General features: G+C 43.0%; 1 protein-coding gene across 2 annotated transcripts in view; it reads right to left on the reverse strand.

Annotated features, from left to right (window-relative positions):
* TMEM91 (transmembrane protein 91) overlaps positions 1 to 20,712 on the reverse strand; it is a 158,761-nt gene that overhangs the window by 90,161 nt on the left and 47,888 nt on the right. For both annotated transcript variants that reach the window (XM_089684254.1, XM_089684253.1), the window contains exon 2: positions 1,026 to 1,624. In XM_089684254.1, coding sequence (XP_089540380.1) covers positions 1,026 to 1,418 — 393 coding nt within the window. In that variant the 5' untranslated portion in view covers positions 1,419 to 1,624. The remainder of the gene's footprint in view (positions 1 to 1,025; positions 1,625 to 20,712) is intronic.

Genomic DNA, 20,712 nt, shown 5'->3' on the forward strand with positions numbered 1-20,712 from the left:
ATAATAATACTAATAAAAAAAATGTTTGATTATTTATATATATTGGATTTGTTTTGTGACACACATTGCTTACATACTTTAAGTGGGAAGGAGTTTGGGAGAGTGATTTTGTTTCATTTCACTTTATTTTCACATCAATTTAGTAGTGTTTGGCACCCATTATAACAGAGTTTATTGACATTTGATAGAGATTAATACACTTTAATAAGGTAATTAGTCATACATCATGGTGAATCAGGGGCCACCCCCTGTTTGTATAATTTTACACTTTGTTGGGTTGTATCCCAATAGGGTGGCAGCAGCAATAATTTTTTAAAAAGCACATTTTTCACCAAAAAAGGTTTATATATATATATATATATATATATATATATATATATATATATATATATAAAATAACTTTAGTTTTTTCCACACAGGAGGTAAATTTTAGATAGTAGGACATCATCGTCACAAGGTACACACGGATTTATATTTTATTATTCAGCATACTAAAAACATGCTGTGGTGCAATTCATATACAAAAAAAACGTCATATTATTCATCAGGTTTTAAAAGGTACACAAAGCAGAAGAAGAATAAGACCATCTAACACTACTGGGAAAGTCTACAACTCTACTTTCACTTTTTTTTTTTTTTTTTCCTTCATTTATTATATCTTAGCACTACAGATCTCCTCCAGCCTCTTTCAGTTACCTGCCTACAGGCAGTATCATCTGAACATTATTGCTCTAGACTGATTTTCTTCTAGTGATAACAATAGATCATGCCTGTGACATGGTCACAGCATGGCCACTTAAAGTCTCTACCAGGGTAAAAACACAGGAATACAAACGGGAGACTGTTTCACAGGCTAAGAACATGGACCATACAGAAAATAGAGTTTTAACAGCCACTGGTATTTAGTTAGCTGAGCAGCCAGCGTCACTAAGATGATAAAAGTCAGACCTGTTCAACGGTTAGGCCCGATAGGTTTAGATGCAGGATTGTGTGCACTACAAAAGTATAACTTTAAAGTCACTTACTTCAAGGTCCAGCACATCATCCTCCTTCACGTCACATGATACAGTGTGAATGTCCTTCTCTGGGGTAAACAGTAACTTCTTACACATATCAGGGCTTCGTTGAGGGTCCACAAAGGTGGTCTCTGAATAGTCTTTTCCCCGCCACATTCGTGGATCTGCTGACCTCCAAAAAGCCACATCTGCAAAACTCCCGCTTCCAGAATCTACAGTCCTCCGCAGGCTTCCTGGGTCCAGGAATTGTTGACTAAGTTCTGCTCCCTGCTGGGTGCGATGCGGTAGACATTTCCAAATGAATCCTCCTCCTCCGCTGTCTTTGGAGAGGAGAGGGGTCAGCATGCCTGACCCCACAGACCTATCCAGTAGGGGGTGCTGTAACTCATGCAGACACTCCATTGCTGATCTGTCCTACTCTTGCCTCCAAGGGATTCTGGGAAAAGCCATTGTCCATGAAGCAAAGTTTGGGTGTTGTCTGGTCTGTAAAGTTGCCTCAGCTTCTACATCTTCTGTGTTCATACCTCATGTTTTTTTACAGATTGGTCTTTGGACCAAAGAACAGTCACTTCAGGCTTCACCAAGCAGGCAATTCATTTAATTGTTTTCTGTGCAAAAAGAATGAAAACAGTGTTAGTATTCTATTCCTATCTTAGGCACAAAGGGAGGAATTAACATGGAAGAAAAAATTAAGCCAAAGCTTAATCTGTAGATTGGGTTAAATCCATTTCAGAGAGGCACAGAGTGACAACTAGAACACTACCCAACTTTTTAAATAGACAGTTCAAGGAATCATGAGAATGAGGAAGCCATAACAGCCAATCAGATTTATGTTTTAAGAAATTACTTCTGAATAATCACTGGTAGCTTTATGTCACAAAAAACCTTGGGGAACTACTGAGACTTTAAAAGGAGAGGAAGGTGTTAATGGATTAGGATGGGTGGAGATAGCCAAGAAGGCCATGACTTGAATTAAGGGAACTTATCCAAACAGAATTATGTGTGCTGCCATTGCAGACCTTTTTTTAAGCTGCATACTTTGGCGCCATTAGCCAATCAGTGACCTGGAACAAGCTTTTGCCTATCAGGTGTTCCAACAGCTGCAATAGGGCAAGAATTACCAACCTGAGTGAGAGCTATTTGCCCAAGAAGTCTGCATTGTTTGCCGGTATCTACTGTAGATGTAAATGAAAACAGTCTGATTGTGAAAATATAAGGTTATATGGGTACCTTGAAACAATAGCAAAACCTTAATAGGCTGTGGTAACCCTTCTCTCCACTGCATATGTTCAATGAAATTCTGTCTTAATCACCTTCTCACATCCATTGCAGCAATCCTCCCCTCTCTGTGTGAAACTGGCCACAAGGAGAGCCAATTTTGTCTGGTTCCTGATGAACTGTCCAGAATTCAAGCTGTAGGTGGCCTTGTTGGCACCCACCCAGTTGACATTCTTTGATCTGAAAATTGAAGGATCCAGGTGGAAAATCATCACCCGAACAGCAGCAGCATCTAATCAGATGCAGCCATCGTTGGGGTATTCTGGTGGATTTTCTGACAACCATGGGTGCTGGCATAATTGGCAGTGGAGATTCCTTCACCCATGTTGGAGAGTGTGGATGGGGGAATCAATAGATCTCTATCATTCAGCCCAGGGGGTGTAACAAGAAATCTTATAGTGTATGACCAGCTGATACTCTCTCTACTATATCTAAAATGTCCTCAGTTTCCCTACTGCCCTCCTCTGACATCCCCTTCATCCTCTTCTTCTCCTTCTTCCCTTTCCCTGTTCAATGTGAGCTTACTACTGCTTCAAGAAAAGCTGCAAAGAGAAAATGTGGAGTCTGCCATTTCTGAACTTTCCTTTCAAAAGTGCTAGTTGCCTGGCTCCTGTTGATCCAAAGGCTTCAACACATTGAGACTCTGGCCCAGAACGCGTACTCAGATCAAGAGTTCTGAGGTTCCCCTGACCTCAGAATCTTGATGCTTCTTATAGGTCAGTGACTACCGAGGTTTCCGAGTTCCCTAACAATTTCAGAAGGTTTCCTTGCACCATTGGAGAACCAGTTATATTTTGGAAGCATTTTACTTTGCACACTACCTTTAGGGACCAAAATTATAATCATAATAATATTTAAAATATTTATGAGGCTAGCTAGCACATCTGGTAGTAGAAGCTATGTCAAGTTGGATCCAGTTCTCCTTCTACACCCATATTGTCGCGGTACACAGCCATAACGCCCAGTAATGATATTCTCAATGAGAGTGTTTTGTTCATCATGTAGCAGTGGCAGCTTTACTTTATAGTCAGGAGCACAAAGCCACAGACTCTATATTTAGTACACAGTGTGACTGAGATCGCCTTCATACATATGTTATGTGACGTCTGTCCCTTTTCTCCTCAGGATTACAGAAACGTGAGAAATCTATAGATTAAACCGCAACATTTTTTTATAGATTTAAGTGGAACTGAACTCGAAAATTTAAGATTTGCTGTTACAGAGAACATCTAGAAATGATAATTATGCCTAAGCAATATCCTAAAAATGTACCTTTTTGTCTGGAATTCCTCCTGAAAAATATCAGATCATTTGTCCAGGTATATAAGGGTGTTTAAGCACTGCTGTAGGTACAGCTTCATAGTAACTGCCCCACTAAAACTCACTAAGACCTACTTACTGCTAAAGTCAATGGGCATCACTATATACTCATACTTTTAGACCTTTCTGGTGCCTTCGACACAGTAGACCACCATATTCTACTCAATAAACTCCACTCCCTTGGCCTCTATGACTCTGCTCTTTCCTGGTTCTCCTCTTAACTATCTCAGTGCACTTTCAGTGTCACATAAAACACTATCTCCTCCACTCCCCTTCCTTTTTCTATTGGGGTACCCCAAGGCTCTGTCCTTGGGCCCCTCTTCTTTCTACACCTCTTTCCTGGGCCAGTTGATCATTTTCCAGGGCTTCCAGTACCACCCTTATGCTGACAACACCCAGATCTATCTCTCTACTCCCCAACTCACCCCCTTGATTTCCTCACCTATCACACATTTACTGAGTGACATATCAGTATGGATGTCACACCACTTTCTCAAATTTATTTCTTTTTCAAAATGTTTCTAAAACTGAGCTTGTAATATTTCCTCCTCCCCGATCCTTACCCCATGACTTTAGCATTAAGATCAACAGCACAACCATTGGTCCATTCCCACATGCCAGGGTGCTAGGTGTAATCCTAGACTCTAACCTCTCCTTCGGTCTCCACATCCAATCAATAGCTAAACCTTGCTGCCTCAACCTCTGCAGCATTTCCAGAATTCTCTCCTTCCTAACCAACAACACCACAAAACTACTTACTCCTTGGTTATTTTCTGCCTAGACTACTGCCACTCCCTCCTCACTGGCCTACCCCTACACAGGCTACACCCCCTTCCCCTTTAGTCTAGAATGAATGCTGCTGCCAAGCTTATACACCTTACTAACTGATCTGTGACTGCTGCCCCTCTCTGCCAATCTCTTCACTGGCTTCCACTAGCCCAACAAATACAGTTCAAAATACTAGCCACAATGTACAAAGCCATCCATAGCATTGCCCCTAGCTACATCACCAACCTCATCTGTAGATATCGCCTAAATTGCCCCCTCTGCTCCTCCCAAAACCTCTTGCTCTCTAGCCCCCGATTAAGTCTTCCCACACTTGCCTCCAGGACTTTTCCAGAACTTCTCCCATCCTTTGAAACTCTCTACCCCAGTATGTCCAGGCAGCATCTATCCTGTGCGCCTTTAGGTGATCCTTGAAAACTCACTTATTTACGGGTGAGCAGGGCCCTCCTAACCGTCTTGTATTATATTGTATTGTAACTGTACTGTCTTCCTTTATATTGTAAAACGCAGGATACTCTGTTGGCACCATATAAATCTTGTATGATAGCAATAATACTTTCAACCTGGCCATACACCACAGAATTGATAAAAAATGTTTTTGGAGCATTTGTTTGATTTTTCTAATAAATGCACCTTTTGGAGCATATTACAGATTACACCCATATTTAGGGTGTAACGTGTAACTTGCGCCAGGTTTGTTCCTCCTATCCTCTACCCCAGGTTGGGAATCTTCCCTCTGCACTCGACTGCACAGCCGCAATATTCATTCACAGGAATCTGTGAATGAAAAAACTATGGCAGATGGTTTGTAGTTATCAATGAATTGTGAGGACGATGAGTGCTCTTGTAGTTCACTGACACATCCTCCAGATTTGTAACTGTCTGCCCATATGGAGACATGGGCAGGAAATTTGGAGGTAGTGTCTGAAAGAGCCTGATATTGCACCTGCAATCTATTGATTGCAGGTGCAATCCTCTGCAGACTCCTCTGAAAAAAATAATAAGTGCACATTTTTTTCCTGCATGAATATGAGCATTTGTTATTTTTTTCAAAAAGGTGAACTTAGCCTTTAATGGGGTCTAATCAACAATTGTTTTAGACTGTAGTGACGAAAAAAAATCTTTTCTGAGAATGTGGGTTTTGTGAACAAATCGTACTTAATGTAATACATGTGTGCATCCTGAAATTGAATGTGGAATTCAAAAGTTGGTATGACAATCAACTGAACTTTTTCAAGGTTTCAAAATCAAATCTACTCCAGCACGTGACCACTTTGACTAATCGGAAATGTTCTGATCTGTCCTAGGAGCCGTAAAGAAAGACGTGGCTTTCAAATCTCTAATCTTTCAAACATTTTAATTTGTTCTGAAAAGGTGAACTAACCCTTTAAAGTTCACCTTTACCCAAAAAACGGCCTATGCAGATAAGGGGCGTTTGTAAATAAAAGCAAGCTCTACAACTCTGACTAAAGTTGAATAATGCCCTTGCTATAGGTATAGGCCATTTATTTACCTCCTGAAGCTTGACTGGAATGCTCCCAATCATTTCTGCTCATCTCCACCATCACAAGAGTGAGCTTTCAAATGTTCAACTCAGAGCTACTGCATCAGGGGAGCAAAAGAGTATGTGAGGGGGTCTGAATCAGAGAAAAAGGTAATTCTAGTGATGGTGGAGGTGAGCAGTAAAGACTAGGCCTCACTTAGCAATGTCCTAGTGATGTCCTGGAAGTATGGCGAAGTTACGGCATGTGACATCATGATGATGTCACACACCATAAATTCACTATACTTCCAAGACGCAGCAGCCATTTTGTTGGTTGTAAACTCCCATGTGGTATATTGATATGTGACTTTTTTATCTTTTTAAATGTGAATGCTTTTCTTTGAATACATGATTAATTCCAGTCTTACTACTATATGGGATGGCTTTCTTTCTGAAGCACCTTTTTGAAGATAAAGGCACTGCTACACATCCATTGTTATTGAGACCGTTGTATTGGTTGGACACTTCGCTTTTGTGTATATTTATTTATGTGGTTATTTTCACTAGTCACTTTATTTGGGTTAACATTGAAATATATCCCAAAGTGGGGATACTTTACTATTTTTGTCACTTATTAGTTGGGAGTTGGTCCCAATAGGGACTGGTTACTAGCATCTTATAGGGTCCTTGGTTTAAGACCCATTTATTTATTTCACTTTAGGAAATTATAATTGGCATGTTTTTTCTACACTTTTTATAGATCCAGTAGGATCTTACACAGTATTTATATCATTGTGTGACACATAAGTTATTTGATTTGTATTTTATTTATAGTAATTTTGTATGTATATTTTAGTGCTACACCATTATAGTATATATTGTATTCATTTTGTCCGCACACAGGTAGAGGATTAGGTGTGAGCAGCTATTCATCATTTAGACTCCATAGTAGCGCAGGGGGATCTTTACATTATTTTTCTTTCTTTTGATTACTATTTTTGGGTGTATTTTTGGGTGTATTGCTGTCTATGTGACTAGAGTGGATCCTTCAATTAAGAGAGTGGTGTTGCTGAGAGAAGCTCATGGATTTCCTGTGGTGACATTTTTTAGTCTTATAGGCAGTCAAAGTACATGGAAAGAGGCAGTTGATTGGTTTGGAGGTGGAGGGTTTTCTTCCTTTGTGTGAACTATCCTTCAACCGCAGCATCTGTAATGAAGATTTATGTGGACTGCCAGCACTTTTTCAGCTTATTCACACAATTTTTTAAACTGCTATATGCACTATACAGTCATGGCCAAAAATATTGGCACCCCTGCATTTCTGTCAGATAATGCACCACTTCACCCAGAAAATTGTTGTAATTACAAATGTTTAGGCATTCTTGTGTTTATTTCTTTTGTTTGTATTGGTATGACACAAAAAGGTGGAGAAACAAAAAGCCAAATCTGACACATTCCACGCCAAACCCCAAAAATGGGCTGGACAAAATTATTGGTATCCTCAATTTAATATTTGGTAGCACATCCCTTGTAAAAAATAACTGAAATCAATCGCTTTCTGTAACCATCTATGAGTTTCTTACACCTGTCTACTGGAATTTTGGACCAATCTTCTTTCGCCAACCGCTCCAGGTCTCTCAGATTGGAAGGGTTCCTTTCCCAACTGTTGTTTTGAGATCTCTCCACAGGAATTTTATGGAACTGAGATCTGCACTCATTGCTGGTCAGTTCAGTACTCTCCAGAGCTTTGTCTGAATCCATTTCTGGGTGCTTTTTGTCATATGCTTTGAGTCATTGTCCTGCTGTAAGACCCATGACCTCTGATGGAGACCCAGCTTTCTGACACTGGGCCCTACATTGCACCCCAGAATTCTTTGGTAATTTTCAGATTTCATAATGCCATGCACACGGTCGAGACATCCAGTTCCTGAAGCAACAAAGTAACCCCAAAACATCAGTGAACCTCCACCATGTTTTTTACTGTAGGGACTGTATTCTTTACTTTAACCGCTTCTCTGCCACCCTATAGAAGAAATACTGCTACAGGGCGGCAGGGGTGTGCAAAATCACATATATACGTGATTTTGTATCTCCAGGTAGAGGGCGCACGTGAGCTGTTTTCACGCTCTACCTGCTCCATCATTTGCGGCCACGGCTGTCAATCACCAGGTCTCAGCTGGTGATTACCCGTCAGCGCCCGGTGATTACCGAGGATCTCCGGCGGGGGGAAGGGCTGCTCTGTTTACTAACAGTCCTCCTCCCTGTCAGCTTGGGCACACTGCTCTGGATGGCTGTGCACAGAGCAGTGCTTACAGTGAAGCACCAACACATCACCCCCCAGTAAAACACTCCCGGCACACAGTTAACCCTTTGATCGCCCTCATGTTAACCCCTTCCTGCCCAGTGTCATTAGTACAGTGTCAGTGCATTTTTTTAGCAGTGATCACTGTATTGGTGTCATTGGGGATGTCAGTGACACCAAGTCAGTTCCCTCAAGTGTCAGAATGCCCGCCGCAGTCCCACAGTACCGCTATAAGTCGCTGATCACCGCCATTACTAGTAGCAAAAAAAAATTCCAGTATCCATACTGCCATTTGTAAACGCTGTAAATTTCACGTAAACCAATTAATTTACACGTATTGGGATTTTTTTTTAGCAAAGACATGTCGCAGAATACATTTTGGCGTAACTTTATGAAGAAATTTGATTTTTTACATTTTTTTACTGGACATGTTTAATAGCAAAAAAATCTAAATTTTGTTTGTTTGTTTTGTTTTCCGCTATAAAAAAAATTTGAAAAAAACAGGTGATCAAATACCACCGAAAGAAAGCTCAATTCATGGGGAAAAAAAGACGTAAATTTAATTGGGTGCAGCGTTGCATGACTGCGCAATTGTCAGTTAAAATAATGCAGCGCCATAACACAAAAAATGGCCTGGTCAGGAAGAGGGGTAAATCCTCTGGAGGGCAAGTGGTTAAAGGGCCTCATTTCTTTTTTTTCAAAACAGTAGAATGATGGGCTTTACTGAAAAGCTGTATTTTTGTTTCATTGTAGACAGACAGCATATTCTTCCAAAATTTTGGCTTCCTCAGGTAAATTTTGGCAAACTCCAGTCTGGCTTTTTTATGTTTCTGTGTCAGCAGTGGGGTCCTCCTGGGTCTCCTACCATAGTGTTCCTTTTCTTTCAGATGGCGATGTATAGTGTGAGCTGACACAGTTGTACCCTGTGCCTGAAGGTCAGTTTGAATTTTTCAGGGAGTTGATTGAGGTTCTTTATCCACCATTCAAACAATCCTTTGTTGCAATCTTTGATCAATTTTTCTCTTTCCTCCACGTCCAGGGAGATTAGCTACAGTGCCATGGGCTGTAAACTACTTGACAATGTTGCGCACAGTGGACACAGGAACATCAAGACCTGTTAATTGATACAGGTGAGTTTAATTACAAATTACAGGAGCATCACAAACTTGGAATGCAATTATTTCTTAAAATTTTGAGACAGTGTCAGTAATTTTGTCCAGTCCATTTTTGGGGTTTTGCGTGGAATGTGTCAGATTTGGCTTTTTGTTTCTCAAATTTTTTGTGTCGTACCAATACAAACAAAAGAAATAAACACAAAATTGCCTAAACATTTGTAACTGCAATGATTTTCTGGGTGAAGTGGTGCATTATCTGACAGAAAAGCAGGGGTGCCAATATTTCTGGACATGACTGTATAAGAGCCTTTCTCAATCTTTTCAACACAGAGGAACCCCTGAAATAACTTTCTGGTCCCAGTCATTTTTTAAGGGGTTCCCTGAGACCAGAAAGTTATTATACAGTCATGTCCAGAAATACTGGCACCCCTGCAGGCAGAAGGGGGGATTCCACTTCGATCACCTATGTCAGGGTTTCTCAACCAGGGTTCCGGTGAACCCTAGGGTTCCTCCAGAGGTTGTCAGGGGATCCTTGAGCACTTTCTGACTCTCAGATACATTTCTACTGATACCAATTGTCTTTTTTGCTATCTGTAAGGGGGTAATTCTTCCCAATGACACAAGTGTAAGGAGCATGACTGGTGTAGAAGAGATGTGCTAGTTAACCACTTCCAGTCTGGACACTTTTACCCCCTTCCTGTCCAGGCCAATTTTCAGCTTTCAGCGCTATCACACTTTGAATGGCAATTGTGCGGTCATGCAACACTGTACCCATATGAGTTTTTTTTAGCATTTTTTTGAGACAGATAAAGCTTTATTTTAGTGGTATTTATTCACTACTCGGATTTTTATTTTTTTTTGTATATATAAATGAAAAAGTCCAAACATTTTGAAAAAAAAGTGTTTTTCTTATAAAGTTTTGCAAATAAATAATCTTTATTCATAAATCTTGGCCAAAATGTATTCAGATATCTTTTTAGTAAAAAAAAAACCAAATTAGTTTGTAACCAAAAATAAGTTTTTTTACATTTTTATTTTATTTTTTTATATTATTTGTTTTTTTTTTACATACTGTTACCCTAGCAGTACAGTGTCACCATGTGGGGGGGTTATGAAGATTTTTTTTTTTTACACTGATTGCTTTTACACCCATAAAGGCTGTAAAAACAATAATTTCTCCTTCTCTCTGGCTGCATTCTTGCAGCCATTGAGAAATACTGTGTGAGCTGTGATTGGTCACAGCTTGTCACATGGTACAAGGCTGTTGTGAATAGCCTTGTATAGTGTGACCTTTGTGATCATTCACAGATTTCACACGTAGTAAGCAATAATGTCAGAAGTGACATCTTGCTTACTACTCTGCATGTGATCACTGATTGGCCAATCAGTGATTACATGATTGGGACCTCGCACAGAGGTCCCGTACAACGATCGATGTTCCACTGTGTCAGGAGGACACAACGGGCACCGGATCGTGGTGCTGCGCACTCCCAGGGAGCCACCCGACCCTGCACTGCCACCATCTGGCTGTTTATATACAATGGCCGGGCGGGAAGTGGTTAAGACCCCTATACCGCTCTCTCTCTCTCGATCTCTCTTGATCTCTTTCAATATACCCCCTTAACTATACCAATAAAGAAGATCAAAACACCTTTGGAGTAAAATGGCCATCACGGCCTTTTATTAACAATTCAACTTCAATAACAAAAAAACATTCCTTTAAAACAGAAACATACAGGAGAAGTTGTTGGTCTTCGAAGGCACCAAAGAAAGCTGATATTCCCCTGCGGAACCATATTATTACTAGGCCTCCAGCCGCAATGCACCGGCTTGGAGACAAAACACACCATCCGCAGTGCAGAACCTCCACCTTTCAGTTAAACCTCGGTTAACCAGAACCCACCCGGGCACACCATACCACCGATGGGTCCCAACCATTCACTATAGCTTAAAATTATTTGCCGCCTCCAAAGACCAACAACCGCCCCCGGAACCAGAACAAACTGGGAGCTGAAAAACCCAAACAAACCCCAAGGGAGGGTGGGAGGGAAGCTTGCTCCTCCACTGCCACTCCTGCACTGGATTGTCAGGACCCCCCCCCACCAAAGGCGTCGAAGACCCCTCCCCGCACATCCATCACCAATCAGGTTCCCTATACGTTTTACTACCTCCCACCTTTACTTAACCCTTTCCTGTCTTTCCTACTTCTTTTCACCTAGTCATGTCTGCCCTCCGCTATTTTTCTCTTTCTTTTTCCACTACGGGCACCGCTTTCTTCCCACTGACCATAGTCATTTTTTGCAGGGGTTCCCTATGTCTAAAACTCATGATACAAAAGTGTGATGATGAGTGGGAAGAATGCTCCTAACACTTGTGCCATTGGGAAGAATTACCCCCTTACAGATAGCTATAAGGTCCTTTGGTATCAATAGAAATGTATCTGAGAGTCAGAAATTGCTCGTTGCTCAAGGAACCCCTAGCAACCTCTGGAGGAACCCTGGTTCAGAAACCCTGCCGTATGTGAATGCATTTATTTGCTGTTTTAGATATTGATTGTTTACACTAAATAGTAATTTTATATGTATGCTTGTAATGTTGCCTGCAATGTTGTGCTAGCTGCTTTTTATTAAGATTGACAAAGTTTGAGCCCTAGCGCGATTATTATTCTCTTGTTTTATACTGAGTTTTTTTTTTTTTTTTTTGTAAAGGTGAACTAACCCTTCAAAGAAAGTCTTTCAGCTAAAGGTTACAATAATAATGCTTTCTTGCAGGAAATTCACGATCATTGCTTTCCGCAGAATACAGAAGTGGTCTTTTTGGTCCCTGTGGAACCGCTTTGCCGCAACCGTAATGGTTGTACTGTTCTACTTTTAATCCTACAATACAATATTCCATCTACAACACATAAAGGGCAATATAAACATGCCTAAGAAGCGGTGGTCTTAGATGAATCTTGTATGCTTTATTCTGCGGTGGAAATAAGAGCTTATAAAGGAAATTCTGAGGTCCCTGGGGCTGCCCCTGTTAGGGGAGGGAGCGCACATGATAATCTGTCAGTCAGAGGCAGAGCAAGGGAGCATAAAGAGCAAGCAAACCATGTAATAAAATATTAATAGGCTTTTAAGGCAGCTGTCTGAGTGATGGAAACTGCGGCTCCCTGGCTTCCTCAGTGCGTGGAACTGCAAGTGGGCACATAACATCTATCTCACTGCCGGAACATGACAGAACCATGCAGGCAGGGACGGTGGGGGGGATGTAGGGGGCGGCTGGCCCCACACTGTCCTCAGCTTTAATACTGTTCCATGAGATAATTCAGCATTCACTGTCTCACTAGATATTCTCTTTGTTGTGTCAGCAGCGTTTAATACCTCACACATTTATTATTAGTGTGCAAGGAAGGCCATTAAATCTCAACATGGGTGCAAATCCTCCCAGGCTCCTTCAGTGTGGCTCAGAAGTCCGCGCCATTCTGGCTGTAGGTTTAAAAGGCTCACAATAATATTCACAGTGACACCATAATTAAAGGAAAACTCCATCTTTAACCTCTTGTGGACCAGTCATGTAACTGGAATATCACCGGCCTTCAAGTGGTTGTACCGGGATGCTGACTGTAGCTGTAGGCCCACAGTTTCTGGAGCCAGACAGGGTATTTAAAGGATGCTCTTGCTCACTTTCAGTGCTGACTGGTCTTCAGCTGTTCCCTGTGTTCTGCGTTCTTCCAGGGTGTTCCCTTGTTACTGATACAGCTTGTTACTGACCTGATTTTGGATTCTGCTCTTGACATGTCACCAGTTCCTGACCTGATTTTGGATTCTGCTCTTGACATGTCACCAGTTCCTGACCTGGCTTGTTCCTGACTTTGGCTCTGCTTATGATTTGGCACCTCGCTGCCCGCCTGTTGATGACCCTGGCTAATCCTGTGACTTTGCTTCTGTCTCCAACCTTAGCTTCCCGACCTGTTCGAGTGCCTGTCCGGCTACCTGCTGTTGCAGCTCTGCACCTCACTGAGTGTTCTGAACACCAGTCTGCTGAAAGCTCTGATAAGCCACATGTCCTGGGCCTGCAGCGCAAGGCTATTGAGCTATTAACCTCAGCTTGACTATTGAGTGCGCCTATTGTTCCTGACCTGATGGTTCACCAGTCTCCTTGGGACTGCATCTACTGCTTCAGGTTCTCCTATCAACATCTACTGGCACTTGTGTTCCTCCTGTCCCTCAGCACCCTCTGTTCCACTCTCAGTGGGGCCTGGGCTGAAGATCCAAGAGAGGCTGACCTCGTCATTTCAGTCTCCTCTCAGGTACGTGACAGTTACGTAACTGATCACATGTGCAGCACCATGGCAACTGCAGATCAAACAGAGGCCAAGACTGCAGCATCCCTGGCTGTAAAAAATAAGAGTTTAGCTCCCCTCTAAAGTGGTTGTAAACCCTTACCTATACCCAGTGAAGTGGACTGCAGAGCTGGCGTAATGACGTCACCAAGAGGAGGAAGCAACATTTCCTGGTGAGGTCAACACACAGGCGCTGTGGTCTATCATGTGTTCCATCCAGGGGCAGACTGACAACTCATGGGGCCCCCGGACAATAGGGGATCATGGGGCCCATGTGTCCTTGCCCACACTCAAAAAAGCCCATAAAAAAGGTACCAGGGGCATTTCATGGGGCCCCCTACTGACCCCGGGCCCTCAGGCAGTGCCCGAGAGCTCGAATGGTCAGTGTGCCCCTGGTTCCAGCCCTTGTTCCAGATGGTTGATGGTTCCCGACTGGCTTCCTTGTCCCAGACAGCGGCATGGCCTATTTTATGATTTAACGAACTGTCATAACGTCTGCACTTAGTGGCGCTGCTCCTGTTCCTTTTGTACCTGTGTAATTCCAGCCCTACATCCATTCAAAGTACAGAATTTACACAGGATCTCTCAGCGCGGAAAAGCAGGGGAGGAGAGCTGAAGTTACATCAGTAAGGAGAGCTCTAAGAGCAGATTGGAGGGAAGGGACACCCCCCTTCACACAGCACACAGGTACAGAGTTGAGGCTGTCAATCACAGGTTGTGCCCTCCCCATCACCATTTTTCTCTTGGAGTCATGAAAACTCCTCAGAAATTACTCATGCTGATAGCAGAGGAACGAAGCAATGGACAAAATGACGCTTAGTACTCTGAACTGAGACACACTATAGAGGGATATGCTTTGTTCATATTTCATGTCTGAGGTTTACAACTACTTTGAGACTTTTATAGGATGTACCACTGCCACGAGTTTCCTAGAAATATTTAAAACTGACACTATGATCAGTAGATGTAAATCATCACCTCACTTACAGTCAGGTGTGCATATGTTCAGTAACAGTTAGAGACAAGCAGTGAATATTAAAGAAGGTAAAGAGCAAGTGGAGAAATGTAGTGTCATGGGTTATACATCACAGAGAAATCCATTAGCGGAAGAACCTGTCTGTGGTTTAAAAGACACAAGAAAAAATCGCAACTGACAAGGGGTCTTTTTGAAAGGCAGAAGTGGGTAAACTGAGTAATCGATCTGTGTTAGAACGACTAAAACAAGGAACATGACACAGGTTAAAGCTATATTGTGCTTCTCATTGAAAACTGACCTGAAGCTGAAGTTTAGGCATGATTTTATTTCATAGTTATGTTGGTTCAGCTTGTATGCATATGCCGTACATGTGGGAATGCTTTGGAAACGTTGCATCATGGTGGTAGTTGCTGCAACTACAGTGACCACCGCTGTCTTCTGGGACCAGTTCCAAGTAGCTGCACTTCTGCATAGTCACTCACTCTGCAGTGTCGCCATTCACCTAACACCTTGCTTTTTTTAATCAATACAAGGTATTCTCTGATTGGATGAGCTGGAGATTGTGGAATCACTGCCCCGCCTCTGCAGAAGTAGATCCATTGTCAATCACGATGCCCACCTCCACTGCTGACCCAAAAAAAAAAAGGCTCCGCTTTCAATGCTGGCTCCCACCATCTGACTGCTTCCCTGGCCTGACAGTTCTTAAGTATCTAAGGGGCAGGCCACCCGGTGACATCGCCGGTGACCCCGCTCCCTTGTGGCGTCTTTGACTGGGGCATGCTGGTTGTGCTGTGATTGGCCAAAGCATTGCACCTGACCAGTGGTCAGGTGGCCAAGTGCATTACTTTGTCCAATCACAATGCACTGTCAGAGCACAGTGATTGTGGGGTGCGGCGGGCGAACATCACGCTGAATGCCCTTACTGTTTGTGTGTTCGCCGAATGTAAGTTCGACTCAAACATCAAGCTCATCACTAGAACAGAACCAGTATTCCCTGTTCACTCAGCACGCTTCTGTACCACGGAGTCACAGCATGGAAGTGATGTTTGAAAGGCAGTGCAGAGGCCTGCAGGAGTGAACAGAGGAAGCTAGTATGTATTAGGCTATCATTAGATTAGGATGATTAAACAGAACCTGTGCCCCTTATATCAGCTGTCCCAATCAGAGTCCCTCCTTACATCAATTGCCCCCCTCAGAGTGCCCCCTTACATCAACTGTCCTCATCAGAGTGCCCCCTTACATCAACTGTCCTCATCAGAGTGCCCCCTTACATCAACTGTCCCCATCAGAGTGCCCCCTTACATCACCTTTTCGCATCAGAGTGCCCCCTTACATCACCTTTTCGCATCAGAGTGCCCCCTTACATCACCTGTCCCCATCAGAGTGCCCCCTTACATCAACTGTCCCCATCAGAGTGCCCCCTTACATCAACTGTCCTCATCAGAGTGCTCCTTTACATCAACTGTCCCCATCAGAGTTCCCCCTTACATCAACTGTCCCCATCAGAGTGTCCCTTACATCAACTGTCCCCATCAGAGTATCCCTTACATCAACTGTCCTCATCAGAGTGCCCCCAAACACCAACGTTTCTCATCAGAGTGCCCCTTACATCAACGTTTCTCATCAGAGTGCCCCTTTACATCAACTGTCCCCATCAGAGTGCCCCCTTACATCAACTGTCCCCCTCAGAGTGCCCCTTACATCAACCATCCTCATCAGATTCCCCCCTTGCATTAATTGGCCCCATCAAGTCTCATCTCCTAGATTAGTGAACACACTCTCAGAGATCTTGGGAGGGCACAACTAAAATCTGGGAGCACCCCTCTAGACCTGGGCCTGGTTTTCAATGATAATTGTATTAAAGCTAAAGACAGCCAGGAAACTAGCATTTTATAAGGATGTCAGCATTGGCAGTCTGCAAATTTCACACATAGTGCTATGTACTAGTACACATGTCAGGTGAATCAGCTCTAGTACAATGTATGGAGAAGCTCACGATGAGTTGTGTATTATATCTCAGCAAATGCCTACAATCAATGGAAGCTCCTGAAATCAAAGGGTGCTTACTAATCCGCATTAAAGCCAAGGGCCAGAAGACTTGTTCTCCTTTCTGTTTATTTTCCCTGCATGTACAGTGCATTGATTTGTTCTAACGTTTTTGGTAGCGATTTGCCAGCAGAAAAAAAGCTGAATGCTTCTAACTGCTGTTAAAAGCTGGCACAAAAATGCTATTAGTGTTTTTCTGGCTTTTCTTCTAGCTTATAGTGCGCATGGATCCTAAATCATTCATTAAAAGAATACAGAAGGTTGCAAGTAATGCCTCCCTTCTGAAAATGCTGCTTGCCTGGCAGCCTGCAGCTTCAATTTATCCTGAGTCACTGACCTAGAACAAATATTCAGGATTAAAGTGAGAAGCCCTTAGCTGCATTATTTTCCAGGCCTGTGACTTATAGGGGTTGATTTACTAAAGGCCAATAGACTGTGCACTCTGTGAGTGCAGTTGCTCCAGAACTTAGTAAATGAAGTAAAGCTTCACTTTGCAAAGAATAGCCAATCCCATGCAAGGAAAATAAAAAAAACAGCATTTTTGCTTGCACGTGATTGGATGATACAAGTCAACAAAGATTCTGCACATTTACTAACTTTGCAACGTGCACAGTCTATTTGCCTGCAGTAAATTAACCCCACTGTGTTGAAGCGAGAAGGGTCAGCAAGACAGCCAGACAACCATGGGAACCTACCTGTGTTCCTCACTAGGGTTGCCACCTCATACCTTTAAACCTGAACACGTATTAATTACACAGTGAAGTGACTGGCCTCAGGTGATGCACAGAGATTAACTAGTTGCCAACCGCAGATAGGCGAATGACGGCTACACTGCGGCCGGCCAGTTCTGAGAGGGCGTCATATGACGTCCTCCCAGAACGCGCTCTCCTGCGCCCCCCCGGCGCCCCCATGATCGCTGTGTCCTACGGATGTGGTAAAAGGCCAATCACAGTGGCCTTTTACCACATGTTCAGCCGTGTCCAATGACACACTGATCACAGGGAAATGCAATTGCCGGTTCTTGGCTTCACTTTCCTCACGCTGTCAGAGCATGAGGAAAGTACTGCCAAGAACCAGCAGTTGTCAGAGCAGGGATCGGCACCGATCATCAGGGCACTGATGATCAGTGCCCTGATGATCGGTGCCCAGCAATGCCACCCACCAGTTCCGCCCACCTGTGTCCAGCAGTGCCACCCACCAGTGCCCATCATTGCAGCCCAGCAGTGCCGCCAGTCAGTGCCCAGCAGTTGCACCAGTCAGTGCCCATCACTGCCACCAGTCAATGCCCAGCATTGCCGCCAGTCAGTGAGGAAGAACAAAAAAGAAAAAGAAGCGCACCAACCTTGCGCATTACCTCAGTAACCAAAATTTATTAAATAAAAGAATGGTACTCACAAACAGCGAATAAAAACAGGCATGTCAGTCCTCAAAGGGACTTTAAAGGGACAAGCCTTCTTCCTCAGAGCTCTGAGGAAGAAGGCTTGTCCTTCGAAACGCGTCAGCTGTACTGAGTGGCTTCCTCCATGATGGGATTCGCATTTGCATCTTGCCTTTAAAGTCCCTTTGAGGACTGACATGCCTGTTTTTATTCGCTGTTTGTGAGTACCATTCTTTTATTTAATAAATTTTGGTTACTGGGGTATTGCGCAAGGTTGGTGCGCTTCTTTTTCTTTTTTGTTCTTCCTCACAGTTCTGTTTGGGCTTCCCCAGCCTTGGTGTGGAGCTGCACGATCTTAACTATTTCGGTGGTTCCCTCCTTCCTTTTTTGGAGTTTGATTCCATCTACTCACCACCGGTCTGGGTCCTGGAGCGCAGGAGATATCGCATTTGGTTCATTGCCGCCAGTCAGTGCCAGTGCCCAGCAGTTGTGCCAGTCAGTACCCATTAGTGCCACCAGTCAATGCCAAGCAGTTGCGCCAGTCAGTGCCCATCAGTGCCACCAGTCAATGCCCAGCAGTGCCGCCAGTCAGTGCTGCCTATCAGTGCCGACTATCAGTACCCATCATCAGTGCTGCCTATCAGTGCCGCCTATCAGTGCCCTTCAGTGCTGCCTATCAGTGCTCATCAGTGCCACCTATCAGTGCCCATCAGTGCTACTTACCAGTGCAGCCTCATCAACACACATCAGTGAAGGAGAAAAATTACCTGTTTGCAAAATTTTATAATAGAAACAAAGAAACTTTTTTTTTCAAATTGTTTGCTCTTTTTTTGTTTATAGTGCAAAAAGAAAAACACCCAGCGGCAAGTAAATACCTCCAAAAGAAAGCTCTATTTGTGAGAAAAAATGATAAAAATGCCCGTTAGGCAAGTGGTTAAACAAATCCTCCTACATAGGTTGTACCTGTTTATCTGCAGCCGTCTTTTCCCTACATTCAATTAAAGTGCAGAATTTACATAGGATCTCTCAGCTCTGAAAAGAAGGGGGCGGGGAGCTGAAGTTACATCAGGAGAACTCTGAGAGCTGATTGGAGGGAAGGGACACACCCTCTTAACACAGCTCACAGGAACTGAGGCTATCAATCTGCTTGGAGGTCCTCCCTCTGTCACCATTTTTCTTGGTGTCAGGAAAACTCTTGAGAAGAGATTCACCTTGATAGTAAAGGAACAAAACAGCAGACAGAAATAAAACTTAGTGCTCTTAACTGAGACAAGTACACACTATAGAGGGATATGCTTTGTTCATATTTCATGTCTGAGGTTTACAACCACTTTAAGTGATATTAAATACGAACCAAGCCAACCCTAGCCCATAAGGGTTAAATATGTAGAGCAGTACAGGTGGGTAGGGACAGATCCTCATTAATAATAAAGGAAAAGTGACGTAGAGAAATGTGATTAATGGCATGGGGAGAGGGGATGGCGATAATGAGAGTAATTATTAATGGTGGATCTATCACCTGAAGGTGGAATGCCTTACAGCAGAGGGCAACTAATGAGAAGATGGAGGATCACAAGAAACAGTTGCAGCAGGGGGTGGGGTAGTGTGAAAACACCTTCAATTATAGGAAAAGAAAGATTATTGGTGATGTCAGGGAAGGCAATATACACAGAAAATCTGTGAATCACGGCGAAGTGAAAATACGTATTACAGTTTAATTCCCATGACGCAAGGCCAGATTCATGGAATCTGTTTTTTTTCCTTTCCGCCTTTCTATAGAAACATGGGATGACACGCTGACTCATGAATCTTCACTCAATAAATTGTCTGAACATTCACTTTAATCCAATCATATGAAATTCCTGTTCACATAAAAAAAAGCAATCATGAGTAAGTGAAATAAGTAAGTAGAAATTCGCTTTTCACATAATTGGATAATGAAAATGAAAAGTCACACAAATTATTAAGTTAAGATTCTCAACTCTTTTAGTAATTAGTCCCAATCATCTTGCTTGGGTCTTGGGGCTTACAGATTTGGAGATCTTCCTGTAATAAGGAGAGCTATGCTTACAGGAGTTGTCCATTATAGGGGTCCATGTACATTTGTGTGGTGCCCCAAAGCATACATGCAATGTTCTTTCTGAATGGGTTGCCAAAGCACCCCAGCATGTCCAAAATCTGTTCCTTTTTTGTAATGCAATCCACAGAAAACCTGACCATCCATTGACTGTAGTTGTGTCGCATTAAAATGCTAATGTGTTGAGTACGGTGTACTGGAATGTCGTTAAAAATGAATGGCACTGTATCACGCCAATGCACAAACACAGGACTATACACTGAAGCAATTCAAAATCTTGATGTGGCCCTTAATATGCACTCCTGCTTCACTACACATGTTACAATCTCATACAATCTCCTTTGGATTTTTCAGGAACTGCTTCTTACAAATTCTCACTACTGTATATCCTATCGGGTAGACCCTTGGTCAATGTCAGGGATTGCCAAACCTTTCAAACAAAGGACCAGTTTACTTTCCTTCAGACAGTAGGGGGACTTGATTGTGGCCAGTGGGGGTAGAAAATGTCCTGGGCCCAGCATCAGTGAAAATAAAATTTGTCTCAGAGTTTGTGGTCAGACACAATAGGAGGAATAGTGTGCTATAGGTGTCAGTGGGATGAATAA

Source organism: Staurois parvus, unplaced genomic scaffold (assembly GCF_062004578.1).
Source record: "Staurois parvus isolate SC_StPar_1 unplaced genomic scaffold, SC_StPar_1.0 ptg000340l, whole genome shotgun sequence".
Taxonomy (NCBI): Eukaryota; Metazoa; Chordata; class Amphibia; order Anura; family Ranidae; genus Staurois; species Staurois parvus.